The sequence below is a fragment of the Micromesistius poutassou genome (assembly GCF_964030765.1).
Source record: "Micromesistius poutassou genome assembly, chromosome: 4".
In the NCBI taxonomy this organism is placed as follows: Eukaryota; Metazoa; Chordata; class Actinopteri; order Gadiformes; family Gadidae; genus Micromesistius; species Micromesistius poutassou.
In genome coordinates, this window is record NC_140274.1 from 13,203,394 (window position 1) to 13,218,693 (window position 15,300).

The 15,300-nt window shown below is 43.1% G+C and overlaps 1 protein-coding gene across 4 annotated transcripts in view; it reads right to left on the reverse strand.

Annotated features, from left to right (window-relative positions):
• Positions 1-1,124: 1,124 nt before the first annotated feature.
• b3gat1a (beta-1,3-glucuronyltransferase 1 (glucuronosyltransferase P) a) overlaps positions 1,125-15,300 on the reverse strand; it is a 59,919-nt gene continuing 45,743 nt past the window's right edge. For 3 of the 4 annotated variants that reach the window (XM_084467504.1, XM_084467503.1, XM_084467502.1), the window contains 6 exons: positions 14,593-14,735; positions 12,254-12,325; positions 11,625-12,136; positions 7,124-7,420; positions 4,605-4,715; positions 1,125-4,271 (listed from right to left, as the gene is read on the reverse strand). In XM_084467504.1, the coding sequence (XP_084323630.1) occupies positions 4,629-4,715; positions 7,124-7,420; positions 11,625-12,136; positions 12,254-12,325; positions 14,593-14,704 (1,080 nt within the window). In that variant the 5' untranslated portion in view covers positions 14,705-14,735 and the 3' untranslated portion in view covers positions 1,125-4,271; positions 4,605-4,628. The remainder of the gene's footprint in view (positions 4,272-4,604; positions 4,716-7,123; positions 7,421-11,624; positions 12,137-12,253; positions 12,326-14,592; positions 14,736-15,300) is intronic. The other variant, XM_084467505.1, reaches the window with a different exon arrangement.

Genomic DNA, 15,300 nt, shown 5'->3' on the forward strand with positions numbered 1-15,300 from the left:
ATGAATTGTGTGTCCTTCAGTTTAAATATTTGAGATAATATAAACAATATGATATTCAAACTTTTGACTGCTTTCTTTAATATAAACATAACACAATACTTTTACTTTCAGTACTTGAGTAGTACATTTTAAAATTAACTACTTGCAATACTTAAGTACAAAAATTGAATACTTAGGTACTTCCACTTAAGTGGGGTGTTTAAAGAACCCCCCACAATGATTTTGGACATTGGGTCTCATTTCCAAGTGAGCCAGTTGCAGAAATCGCTGGTGCTAGGCTAGCGCAAGTCAAGGGGAACTGCTAGCCTGCCGATAAAAACTGTTTTACCCACTCCTGAGGCAAACCAATTATAATGCCCGACTATCGATGTAAATGTCTGTGTTGATAGAATAGTGTTAGAAATAAACTTACCCTTGCATTGCATTTAGTTTATAATCCCTGTAGTTGGAAGCAAGCTACGGCAGCGGCGGACTGATATTACCTGGAGTGCGCTTCTCTGTTTACCTTCTGCTTTAGTGAATTGGTTGCTACACCGGAGCAAAGTGAAATTGCGCCGCTACTGAGAAAGTAGTCCCCCAAAATGTAATGTGATCATTGTGATACAAGGATAGTTTTATTTCTAATATTATTCTATCAACATAGACATTTACATCGATAGTCGGGCATTATAATTGGTTTGCATCAGGTGTACTTTGGAGTGGGTAAAACTGTTTTTATTGGCAGGCTAGCAGTTCCCCTCAACTTGCACAGTGATTTCTGCAACTAGAAGTACTAAATGAAAAGTGTTAAACGTCTCCAATGATAAATAACACACTGGCTCACTTGGAAATGAGACCCGATGTCCAAAATCCTGAAGTCTGGGTCTCTAGTACTTTATACATCTGTCTGTCGGCAACCATGGTGATTTGAAAGAAGTTCAAAACCAAAACAACAGTTGTACATTCATTCATTGTAGATTAGGCAGGCAAATTATCGATCTGATGATTTTAAGTTGGTTTCCTGCTGTCTTACATCAAACTGTGGATGGAAACATGGAGCCCCTGCTAGTATTTCATAGTGCAAACCAAGTAAGCGGACCACATACTGATTTCAATTCACAACACGACAATGACGGATGCCAGGTTTCATTTCCCAGTTTGCATCTCTTTATTCATCTTCATCATGTATTTGTATTTTTTTTCTAAGACAGTCGCTATGACAAATGAAACTTGAGAGTTACATGCAAAACTGTGATTTACATAAGGAACAAGGATGGCAATGACGTTAGGTAAGATGAGCTCTGGTATGAGTGCTGTGCACTAGAAAAGCCCTTAGAGGGCAACAACAGTCAATTACATTGAATGTTTCAAAGTCTGCACCACTCAAACTGTAGATTTCCGTTCTCTTCAACTCCCAGTAAGCCTTGCCACTGCTGCAGTAGTCGTTTAGTGCACTGAAAGTGGAGCCTGTGGATTGGTCAATTTTTTTGTTTCAGTGGCCGTTTTTTTCTCCATAGTCTTAGGCCCATTACATCATGTTTTCCTATTGGAAAACATTCCTATAAGGTGTCACATCGAAGGTGTCACATCGAAACATCAGTGAACCCAGTTTCTGTGCTAGTACCACACCACTTGAAATGAGCCAGAGTAGTTAACTTAAGACCTAAGGGAAGGGTTAATAACCATCTAAAGTAGATCAACAAATCATCTGATCTTTCATCCTTGTTTTACAACACTATATTTTGAGTGATGTCCATTAGAATTTAGAGCTTTAAAATAACTGCCGAACCTCTCCCCATTTATCGCCCACTGTCCTCCAGGTATTTCAGATTGTTTCAATTTATTGAATTGAACAGCTGTCTACGACTTGCCAAACAATGCAGATAAACAAAAATCTATGTATTGTCAACAGCACTTAGACAAAGGAGTGCGGCAGCCATTCTAACCTTGATGTGACTACCCTGGTTTTTAGCTGGGTGTGACATTTTTAAATCGCTTGTATCAATTATGAATGGGGAGGACGGGGCATAGCATGTAATACTAATAATAATTCAATTGCACATTCATGCTTGGAATAAATAGATAAATAAATATATTAAGATGGATATTTTTAAATAAATAGTTAAGAGACAAGTTGGCATTTAAGTGTATACATGGGGGGGAGAATCGGTCAAGGTGTCCGATGGTCTTATCGCTTCCTCAACCCATATCATGCAGACCGCGTCAGTATGGTCATGAAATATATGTGATATCTATCTATTCATTCATTCATTTGTTCATTTGTCTGTCATTATTTGATAAACCCCAGCAGGTTAGTATTTATTATCTCTACATAACGTACCATGATTTATCTGGGTTTAAAAATGTTCTGGGGCGAGTTCCCAAGCGATACTACACTGCAGAGACTCTGGGATAAAATAAAGTTGATTCTCTTTCTGGCATGGTATCTACCTATATCTGCTTTACTCTATACTAGTGGCAGGCAATGTTTAGACAACCATTTCTTTGTACTGCACTGGTACAATTTGTTTTTCAAGTGGAACAACTCCCTAATATAGGATATAAAACCAGTGTTGGATTTAGGATACCCAACATTCAATGTACTGCTGCTTTCAGTAGCTCCATCTTCTTTTCATGATATAATTTCACCTATATTTCACCAAAAAATGGACAAAACTGACTCAAACTAATATTATGCTTTAAATCAATTGACCTGCGCAAATCCAATAGTTTTTCTCTTTGTTGTGCTTTTTCGTCATTGTGGTTTGAATTGCAAAAAAATACTTTTGGGCAGGGTTGTAATCAACAAGTCAACCTGTTATACTCACGGTTTTATTTTATACCATTTCCTGGAATGTATATCTTTATTTCATGGCCTACTGCCCCCATTCTAGTCAACAGCTTATGTACACAGACTGGGTTGCATAAAGTATTTATACTCTGCAGTTGATGACCCACTGTACACCAGTATTCTCCCAGAGGCTTGATGGGAACTGGGTCGGCATTTAAGAATGCCTCTTTTGTTGTGTATTTGTTATCCATTCCAAACTCCTACAAAGGAATTTGTTTTGTGATGCGCTTTCACTTTTTAACATGTGATAAAACCTATATGAGCCTGTGCTATGTTATAAAAAAGTGCAATAATGAATTTTTTCCTAGGACGACAAGGGAGACTGAATCAGTTACATACAGTACATACAGTAATGGTGCTATATGTTATTGTATCCGAGCAAACAACATTGCCTTGAATTCCACCTGATTGTTCGTTTTGAGTAAGGTATTTACAGGTTGCCTCTAAGGGAGATGGTAGGTTAATTTGCAGGTGTTTACCTCAGTGTTTGGTTTGAATGTATACATGTAGGTTATACTGTAGCTCCCAAGAACAGAAGATCTATGTTACACCGCAACCACTTCAAACATTTTGACTGACTTAAAATGCAAGAGCAATAATGACATAGACGATACTGAAATAGACAATGATAAAGAGTCAAACATAGGCGGAGAGTCAGTAGTTTGTGACCAGCAAGTAAAACGCATGTAAACAACCCCAAAAAAATTAAGTTAGAGCAAACTTTTCCTACAAAAAAAGGACATTCCTTCCCTTTTATGCCTGTGCTTGCTAAAAAGTAAAATCCATTAAAAACAAATGAGATCCATTGTCCAGGTCCATGTAGCTTTGTTGTTGTTTTTCTTTCCAGAGTGGTGATGCGGGCTACATTTTGCATCTAGGACTTACACTTCAGGTGTACTCTTTCCTCTAGGTGTGTCCCTTTCCAACAGTTAATCCCTATCCGCAGAGCCTCACTGTGAGCAGATCCAGGCCCATGCGTCCATAGAGGCCTCGCTCGCTCACCGCACTGAGGTCATTTGTTTCATTTGCTTTGCTCCACACAAGCTCTATGGGTTGGATTGGCTGGCTCTTTGCGTTGCGTTGTTGTTGTTGTTGTTGTTGTTGTGCTGTCTCTTGTATTATGTCCTCAGTGGGCTACCGTACCATGCAGGCGAGGACTTTTATTTTCTTATTTTTTTCCAGTCACCCAGGAAAGTCTTCTCGTCAGTTCACCTGCGCCCACACGTGCAATGGTGAAAAAAAGGTGGACCTGATGAATGTTTGCCATATTCAACTTGTATGTGCTTTAGTATAATACATTTTTCTTTTTAATCTCAATGATTAAGTGTTTTGTGAAGAGGAATTGCAGTGCCTCTCCAAAGCCAGTCCTTTGGTCAGATAGTTAAGATGTGAATGCGACTGGTCCTTGATTAATCTCCTTTTAGCATCCAGGATCGACCACCTGGAACGAACAAAGACATATGTTGGGTAATAGCATACAGGGTCAATCAATGATAACAAAGTTTACCGGTAGCATTTTCACTGCTCAATTGCGGCCCACAGCTGTTGTAGTGTATTGTGGAACTTGAATACAAAACTCCCATCATAAGACCACCGGGCGACTTCAGGCAAATAAGATGACCTTGTATTGGTAATACTTGAATATTTAAGTATAATCCAGCCAGAGGAGCAGGGTGTAAATTGAGGCCTTTGGGCAAACATGTTGTTGGGGATGGATTGCAGTCCATAAACAGTTGTTTATATGATATTTCAGCACATAGTTTACCATATTTACCGTGGTCTGGAGGAACTGCAAATCTCAAATCTCAACGTTGGGGTCTGTGAAGCCTTTCTTGCCTTCGTTAACTAGGACAGGTTTCTCCGTTCTCGTGTGCCATACGAGAATCTAGTGAACACACACACACACACACACACACACACACACACACACACACACACACACACACACACACACACACACACACACACACACACACACACACACACACACACACGCGTACGTGTGTAAAAACATGAATTAGCAATTTGACCCCTCCCTAACACACTCATTTATTAATTAATCTCTTCTCCCTTTCTGCTGGTGCATTGTGCATGGCGTTCATCTAAGCAATCATATGAGGTGCTATAGCCTGTGCACATGCTCAGAGCGCCACGAAGCCTTTCTGTTTTTAAAAAGCTACTGGTGCGCAGTGGTGCCGCCAGGTGGGGGGGCACAGCCACCCTGATACAATCAACCCCCCTAGCCAGCGGCCAGGGACATTTGCATAATATATTTTGTATGCATCATACGCTTTCCAATCGTATACTTAAATCAATCATGTTTATTTTCTATAGTAGTTCTTCTTAAAGAAAACAACACATGCAAAGCCAGTCAGCTCCAGTAAAGGTTTTGTTTCTTACAATAAATGTAGTCCTTCGAATGCAAGCTGTGTATTTGTATTTTTTAAGGAATATATGGGCCACCCCGAGATCTCCAGTTGCCCCATCCGGCTGCCCCTATGGAAACACTTCCGGGGCACCACTGCTCGAGTGTGTGTGAAAAGGGGACAACAGAAGGGCAGTGCCTTAAAAATATAGTGTGGCTCTTGTCTTTCAGCTCCCGCTACCCAAATAATGCCTTCCCGCCACCAGGGGCCGAGAACAAAAGCCTTGTTCATCTTGAGCCACTGCTAAAGATGAGTCTGTGTGCATGAGTTGCAAGGAGAAGACGCCGACCCTTCCCCCCCAGCTCCGCTGCTACAGCGCTCTTGCAAGTAAACAGCACAGATCCCGGGCTGCATGATACGAGGGGTCTAATCAAGTCTTCCGCGGGTCAATGGTTGACTCGACAAATATCCAGGCGAGAAATCGGGGAGAAAGAGATATATGGGGAGAAAAAAATAAAAAACGTCCTATTTGTCCCATCCCCCTCCTCCCCGTCTCCAGCCCAAGAACCGGAATGCTTTCGGTGTCTTTTCATCTGGGTGCCGCCGCAGCAGCGGGGATGAATAATGCATGGAGATCTGTGTTTGAGATGTGCCAGGGACCCACTCCCACTTTACTCAGGTGTACAGGGAGGTCAATAGTCACCATTGCCGTGGTGAGGAGGAAGATTATAAGGAAGTGAGATGCCCGCACACAATTTGCCATCTCTCTCCCAGCCCTGTCTTCCCTTACCTCCCCCCCCCCCCCCCCCCCTGTGCTCATCTGTAATCAGTGGAACATTCCTACCCACCCCCCTCCCCTCCACGCCTCCTTCACCACACGACCTCCTCCTCTAGCTCCTCTTCCCTGAGGTTTCTGGCTGCTCATCTGTCCCACTGGATGGCTCATAGAAGTGTGTGTGTGTGTGTGTGTGTGTGTGTGGCTAGCGTTTCGGCTGATAGTGGCTTGTGAGCTTCCTCTGGCCAACAGGTCTTTGCCCAGAGAGCGGCTTAACGGAGTAACCGGGCCAGGAGCCTCCAGCATGTGTTTTGGAGTAGCATGGATCAGCAGGCAGCCAGCACTGCTGCCACTGCCCTGGAGGGGTTAGCTCTGCCCCGCGCTTGCCGATGTGTGGCTGTATGTGTTGGTGGAGCCGGGCTGCATTCTAATTCTCGAGTGCTCGAGTTGTTTATTTTGTGCTTCCATCTCAACTTTGCCAATCTTTTAAGCCTTTACTAACCTTTAAGCAGGGCACACACATATTGTGTAGAGTAAAAAAAGTTTGCAGTAATGTTTCAAAGAACTGGGTATCAATCTCAGTCAAGAAATCTATTGTAAGACTCACTGGATGTGGATGCTGATATATGCACTTTGCATTATACAATATTCTCTCTGGTTTAACATGGAATTATTTTTTTTTATGCATACTATCAGCCCTTAATATTTAATGCGTTGTAAGATCATTTCTGTACATAAGTATATGTGTAGGAAAAGCGGTTGAAAGGTTCTTTATCATTTCTAAAGCTCCTGAGCTTGAAATATAATGAAAAATATAAATAAGTGTGATGTTTTGCTCCTTAAATTATTTCTGTATCAGATAAGAAGGTACACATTAACTTCATTAACACCCTGAGGGAAATTACTTTGTCACAGCAGTAAAAAACCTGATAATGAATAAAAGTCGCAACACTAGCATAAGCAATCAGGAACAAATTATAATAGTTAAAAGAAAGACAAATAATGGTGGTCAGACAAAAGGTGAGAGGGTTAGGTGAGGATTAAAAATAAACTAATATCGAAGCTGGAAATACTGCAGTGTTCCAGTGCCCCTGGTCTAAAGTAGAATGACTAAAAGGTAGTTGGGAAGAGGAAGGTGGGGGAGGGGGTTACCTTAGTGCAATTGGCTGCTTTAGGCTCCAGGTCATTAAGTGTGACAAGTTCTCTGAGCAAGCTGCTCTCTTGGTAGCCCCCCTTCACCCCCCGGAGCTTGAAGTAGGCCTGGGGCTTGAAGAGCACCAGCCTGAGGTTGATGGCGAAGCCGGCCATGTCGATGGCGAAGGGTCGGTGGGGGTCGAACACCGTCTTCCAGCCGTAGACCTTTCCGGCGGCGTTGACCTTGGGTGACTCATAACGCAGGCCACCCACAAATGCCACGGGCCAAACGGAGACCTTCCGCGTCGACCTCATCTAGGGAGAGTAGGATGAGCAGAGTGAGAGCGTTAGGAAATGAGAAATGTGGTGATGTGTGTGCATGGCCCACTTAACACAAGCGTCTTGGATCTCTCTTCAAAACATTGCAAATCGTTGGGTATTTCAAGGGGTTCAAGGGGCATCTCCAGAGGTGGTGAAAACCACCTCTGGAGATGGTGTACACTATGTTTAATCCAGACTAGCGAGAATAGCGATGGTTTCCTATGCTGTTGTTGTGAAATATAGCATATTGAGCAGGCCACTGCACAACATTAATCTGATGCAACACACACTGAACTGTGGAAAGTCATTGTTCTAAGCAGCCCTTTAATGAGCCTGGGTCAACATAATAGTCAATAGTTGAATGTGGAGAATGTGCAGAAGCCGGCCAATTACGGCAAGTGGCTTTGTTACTGCTCACCAGGGAAAGATTCCTGGAACGTTATATAGGCACTCCTATCGTCTTAGTCTGTGGCTTTGTCCTTTAATCTTCTCACATCCAGCCCTTCCCTGACGCTGTATCACTCCATCCAGCACTTGTGTCTGTCTCTCCAGAGTGAGCAAGAGTCGGCTCAATCGGTAAAGGGAAGGCTTTTTTATAATGAGGGGAGAAGGAGCATTTAATCAAACTTGATGTGCCAGAAATAATGATGCTCTTGTTTCATGGGGTGTGTGTGTGTATGCGTGTGTGTGGCTGCCGTGTCGTGCCCCCCTGCGTGGGCATGCACATGATCTGTATGTGCACGCGCAAACAAGCATATGATTTTCAGCAAGTTGTTTCTTACATCTGTGTGCCTAAAGTGTAAAAAATAAATGAGCTGTATCCGTGGAGCGGTCAGCTCTGTAGATCAAAGAGCAGCAGGGTTTGAACACTTTGTAGTGGCCTCATAGCCTATGAGAATACATCGATTTGAGATTTAGAGAATGAGAATGTTGCAGGATTTGGCCAGACACTACAACTTAATGAGCTTTGGGTGTTAAGTTTGAAGGATGGTGAAGTGTGTGTGATTGCACTCCTGTGTCCCTCCACTACCCTTTGGTACAGCTCACTCTTAATTTGCACCTCAGTGACTCAGACCAATAACACATCCATCACCTCTCAGCAAACTCACATCTGCTTTGCCTGCAATCAGGACGCAGGGAGGACCAGAGATCCCGGAGCTGACTGCTTCACACAGTGGGAATCAGCGGTGCTCTGGAACACCTCCACACTCCATGATGGAAACCAAACCAGTTAGTTTTTTTTGCTAGTTATTTAAAGATTCAGTCTTACTTTGCATGAATCGAGAGCACCGTCAGGATTCAGCTGTAGCTTTACGGTTACTATTTTAGAACTGTACCTTGTTTGACTTTTTTTGTCTTCACCACCTTTTATGGAAATATCAGTAAAGCAGCAATATTTTGACAACCACGGCAAGAAAGTTGAACCCGTCCCAATTTCCTCATTGAAGTGTTTGTATCAAGTTTTCTCAAGTCTCAGTGGCTTTCGTTGTGTGTTTGTGTACATGCTTTTGGGAAAAGGCCCACACTCTGTACAGCGCAGCAGAGCACAAGCTAGCATATTCTCTGCAATGTAACTCACTTACTAAGAGATTCTGTTTGTGTTTTCCCATATTGCCATATGCATGTTTAAGCTCTTTGAGTACAACAAGCAGTGGCGTAGCCAGAAATGTCCATATGGGTGGGCACAGAAAAAATTTGATTAAACATAGGATAGGCCTAGATTAGATGCATCATACAAACATTAATCAAAGGCATGTTATATTTATGACATAAAGGTGGAATTTATTAGAGGCATTTGATCACAGCTGACAAATAACGCGGAAACATTTTAAACATTTTCAACGCTTTCAGTCACAGCTGACAATTCGGCGTTAGGCTAAACATTTTAAACATGCGCAAAACTGCATGAACGTAGCTTTGGTGTGTCATCAGAGAGAGAGAGAGAGAGACCTCCTCCTCGACCGACAGACAGGCCTAAAGTCTAATGGCTGTATTTCTTTATTTCTTATATTTGTATCGTGGGAGGGCTCTCACAGAAACGTTCAGGAGGGGAGGGGGGAGGAGCTGCCCTGGTTGTTCACGATTTGACTGATTCTTGAGCTCTCAGCGCTGACTTGCGTGCCTTTTTTAGATGGTGAACGTAAAGGAAGGAAAGCTCTCTGATTGGACAGGCAAGACTGACAATTAGGCGGGCCTAAGCCCGTCCAGGCCCGCCCGTCGCTACGCCTCTGACAACAAGTGAGTGGTGGGAGCAGGGAGACCTGCTGAGAAAATATAGTTTGATTCTGCCAAGCTAGTGAAGTCAAAATTGTTAATTCAAAACTCCAAACTGGGGAAAAAAGACAGGAAGGCAGTGTAATTAATTGGTGTTATAGGGGCTTACACTGTACCAAAAAACACTAACTATAGAATGTTGGCTGAAGTTGGCCAACAGAGAATCAACGAACCTCGGCTGACAGCCAACTACCACCTACAGATAGCGCCCACTGGACCGTTTGTTGGCATTGGTCAGGGCAGTGTCAAGCAACTTTTAAGATAGTGTTCTCTTGGGTGAAATAAGGGGTGTTTTGGAAAACCTAATCTGAATAAATTTCAAGTAATGAAACAGGAACCGTGGCGGCCTTTTGAATGAATGGCTCTGAGCCAGTCTGAGCATCAAAGTTTAAAGACGACTCGGCCGAATGATCAAAGCATACAGACGCATAATTCACCTCCATTGTTGTAGCACAACACAAACATGAACTTTTAAACTATTTTTTTTTTACCTCTGTTACTAAATTAAGGTTATTGTTTTCATTATTGTTAAGAACTAGAATCATATTATTTTGACGGATCAAACCACATTACCCCAATGTAATATGGCTGTATTTATTTGCTTGCTTCAAATGGGACATTATTTTGTGTGTCCCTACGTGCTCTGTGATTTGGGCTTTGGCCTTGAATTCTTAAATCTGCTTTGTTGCAGCTTGTATAGTACAGCCAGAGCATTCTGTTAGGTTGTCAATTTCAGTCTTTGTTCACCAAATTGAATATGTTGGGAGGAAAATAATTTGAAGAATAGATTGTGGCATTTGTTTTAATTGTTACAGGTTCCCATTCTTCCAGGGGGCTGTCAAATTTGTAGAGTAAGTTTACTATGTGGTTCTAGGAAACTGAGGCGACTCACATTAAACGTTAATTATCCATGCAGTGCTTCAAAGTGATGCAACCCAACTTCAGTTAATACATCTTTCATCAATTATTAAATTAAGTTTCAGCATCTAGTGTTTCTGAGAAGCTTAGGAGCAAAAAAGCTGAGTATTGAGAGAAAGAGGGCATTCTCTCTGTTTTAGCTTTGAGAAAGCAGTTCAGAATGAGAGAATTGGCTTGGCTTGCAACCAGGAAATGCGCTTGTAAGTAATTAGCTTTCTTTTCTTGTATTTCTCAAATTAGGTGGCAACCCAAAATAGTACAACATAGTGATACCCCGCTGAAACAGAAACAAATGAGGCGTACAGGAAACACAACAAACAAAACAAATCAAATCACGGCTAGACCCCTTTTCTCAGCACAGGGATAAGTCTTTATTGCTGTCTTGGACTGTTTGTAGTTCTCCAATTGAACACACACACGCCGCTAAGACTCTGCAGGTGATTCCAATTGCAGCAGTGCGACTCTGGTCTTCAACCAACTGAAGCGTGCGCATGTAACGCCTTAAGTAATTTCCGCCTGACCAGCTCCTGCTTTCAGCCAGCCCCGCGTCCAAGTTCAGATCTGGGATGTATGCTTTCAGTGCAGACAATGGATCTGTGTCCATCTCCGCTGTGTCACTCACCAACACCCCCACGTCTCAATCGGCCTGCTCCCTACCTTCAAATGAATTGCTTCTTGTTATATTACGTGACAAGGGTTCTAAATCCAGACCTCGCTCATGCGTGGTTCCTGGATAGTGGGTGCTTCTTCCCAACTACACAAGGAACCACTCGTGATCACTAGATCACTAGAAATAACCCTCTTTGACAGTGGTCAAAAACAAGACCACTTAGAATTTTGCTTCTGGGGTCGGTGCAATTGTCCTTTTTAAACAGTAACAGTCTGTAAACTGTCACAGTCAGATGTCTCACAAAACACATACATACAATACATCAAAATATGTACCGTATACTCAGCTTTGAGCCCGACTATGATTGATCACTCAGCCTCGCTGTTCATCACTCACCTCCTCGAAGAGCTCCAGGCTGTACGTGTTGTCGTCGTCCGCAAAGTAGACGATGCCCGGCTGACTGCTGTTGGCGTTGAAGGTCTCCCTCAGCCAGCGCAGGGCCAGGTTCCTCTGCATGGTTCCCCGGGGTATCCTGGGGTCCCGTGTGTCCCCCCGTAGCTTATAGTTCCTGGGGGTCTCCACGTTGAGGTGGGTGTAGTTGAGCCCCGTGTCTCTGAGCAGCCGCGTGACCAGGGGGGTCCGCCGCTGGGAGTCCTCCACCAGGATCCAGTGGAGGTTGGCCACGTGCAGGAAGGTGTTGGCCAGCCGCGTCAGCTCCGCCTTCTGCACCGGCCGGCTGTAGGTGGGCGTGATGATGTGGATGGTGGGCAGCACGTCGGACCAGGGCGGGGGCCGCGTGTACACGTACTCCGTCCTCACCACCTCCACGATGTCCTTGTCCGACGCGCAGTACTCCTTGGAGTCCTGTGCCTGTCCGCCAGACTCCTTCTTTCCCTCGCCGCCATCATCTGTGGATGGGGGTAAGGGGTGGGGTAAGGGGGGCAGGGTGGGAGAACACATGTAAGGTGTTAGCTAACCCCTGGGCTGCCAGCTCTGTGTATCGAACCCAATGGGGTAAAGTGTACCTGAGAGTCGGTGGCGTTGGACTGCAAGCCTCTCTGGCAAGATATAGATCTCTTTTACTAGGTGGTGACAGGCTGCAAAAAGTGAAAGCAGTCACTGAGAGAGGATATAACACAGCTGGATGGACAGTGATACAGGGGCCAGGGGCAGTGGGAGGGCAAGAGCACTGGAGCTATTTGCTGAGTCTACAAACTCCACTGAAAATATGTAAAAAGAAAAGGGAGGGAGCAGTGATACGGTGAATGCATAGTTGAAGGTATCAAGTGATTATTTGATACTTTCACTTTGCCCTGCTGCATTAAAAAGTGTTTCAGATAGTCATTACGCTGACACAATATGGACAATAACAAACCACTAATGATACATGAAGGGAATTGGGTTCAAATTAGACTGAAACCTTGGTGAATAAGAGCCAATACACATCCCACCTTCAGAGATCCCTTATACTTTTTGCTGAGCACAGTTTTGCTCATCAATGTCTACCATGCTTGCTTGGCTTGGAAAACCTCCCCAAAAGGAATCTGCAATGTGAAGGCAGTGAGACACAGCGGCTTTACCGCAGTGGTAAAGGGCATGATGGGGCAGCCTAATAGCACAGGCTATGATGAATGGAATCTAATTACGAAATCATTAGGATCATTCATATATTTCATCATTGTGCCATGGCTCATGGTGGCAAATCTTTATCACCGTTTTGGCCTAGCTCCATTTTCACACCTCACAAACATAAAGAGGATTCTTTTTTTGCCTCTATTTGCGCCACACAGATTAACACAATCTACTGATGACCAGATGTTCCACGTCGCCTGCCAGCGATCCCCCCCTGCCAAAAACCTTGAGGTGCTCGTCAAAGATCAAACAAAGGATAGCCCGTGGACAAGGCTGGGCCAAATCTGTGTTGGCAAATAGTTAGTCGTTTTCTTAATTAGGATTTTATTTAATGTGGTTGATTTTGATTTATTTTCCTCAAGGACAATGTGAGAGATTGTGTGCAGCTCACGTATATACAGCCAAACTGCTCCTCGCATAAGACTTCCTAGGCTAGCGTAGAGCTGAGGGGAAGGACTGGTATTGATTTTATGTCAGTCTAATTTGTTTTTTGGTCACTGTGCAGTGTACTTGACATTTCACACTGCTGGTTTGTGGTCTCTTGTGGGAAAAGTGATTAGAGCTCTCATGTGAGCTTTGTGTAGTTAGTTGTTTACAGTGTATTACTCACCATTAATGGGGTAAACATACAATAAACATTTAGCTTTTGCTCAATAGTGCAGATTTTGTATGGGATTTATATCTGGGTTTCAAATGCCTTACACTGAAAGTATGAATGTTCCTTGTGCATTACAAGGAATGTGAAAAAAATACAATGTGAAGGAACGATATATAATGAAATGGAACCAAATGTGAATATACACCTGAAGTCATTTTTAATTATTTTCAAATTATAGTATATACAAATTTGAATCTTGTATTTTGTGTATATATATACAAATAAATGTATAAGCTATATTGATGTATCAAGGAGGTATATTTCCATAGTTTTGTTTGTAAACATCCTTGATGAAACGACCAATAGCAACACATTTTTCCCCTGCTCATCATTCTGGTCCGTAGCAATGCTGCAAACGTCAGACATGCACCTAATATGGGCCACTGATTCCTATGACATTACAGCCCAGCACAGAGTAGGCACTCCATTTGTCACTCCACAGACCAAATCCTGACGATAGCCATCGACGATAACACATGCACACAGGTGTGTGTGTGTGTGTGTGTGTGTGTGTGTGTGTGTGTGTGTGTGTGTGTGTGTGTGTGTGTGTGTGTGTGTGTGTGTGTGTGTGTGTGTGTGTGTGTGTGTGTGTGTGTGTGTGTAGCATTACAAACATGCACACAGTCAGGTTTATTCGTTTTTTTATACTCATTTTCAACACTTAAAAATATGATTCTGTAAATAAATGTGAAAATGAGCATCTGGCATGTTTTAGTGTGCTTTTAGGCAACAATGGATACCTACAGTACCCAAGGTTTAGCTGTTTGCTGTAAAGTAATACACTGGGAGCCAGAGGAAAACACTGGCTTCTGGTTGTTTCATCTGGGTTGTCGACAGTAGGAAAAACAAGGGATTCCCTTGTCCCGATTTTGTTTTATCTCAATCAAGTTGTTCACCAACAACAATAATTATTAGAGGCACACTTTTGTCTCTTTTACAATGGGCCTATTTAAAATATTATAGAATAACTAAAAATGTGTATTAAGCTTTGAGAATAGCCATTGTTGGCATATGGCTCTATCTCTCACATATGTAATAAACCTGGTGGAATGCAGGACGGAGAACTTTGCATACCCTTGCGGATGGCAAGGAGAGGCGCGATAGCACTTTGGTGCCAAACGGTGATGAGCAGAGTCCAGGGTAACACAATCAACACGATGGCGAGAATATCTCTTCTTTTCGGCATCTCCAGGATTGGTTATGTGGCTCGGCATTACCTATGCAGGAAAGACAGAGAGGGGAGGGGAAATTAGGATAATTGATTCCGGAATTGTGCCAACATCAAAGGAAATTGTAGAACCGTATTTCTTCTTTTGATGTTTGAAATTACTCACTATGGGAACAAGCAATATACTCACTCCCCGATTCCCCTGAATCCGAACATTAACCAATCACATTGGTGTATCTGATAGAGGCGGGCCAAAAGCGTTGCTGTTTTACCGACCGGATACAGCAAGAGTCTTATCTATTGGTTAGCTCCGCTGGTCTGGATACGTCACCCCTTGTATTCTTCTGATTGGTCGTAGTGTTATCCAATTGCGTGCAGTGATATTTTCTGGGCATCTTCAGAAGATATTTTCACCTTTCTAATATATTTGAATAGTGAATGTAAAATTCAGACAGTAATTGGGTGATTTCTCCTTGAAAAACACATACTAAAGCATTTCTAATCAATGTGCCAATGAAACATTGACTCTTCACATACAATGCAGTATTGATTATCGGCATGGCGGTTCTGATGGAGCAGGGCCCATCTCGCAGCAGGGATCCCGTAAAGAAAGT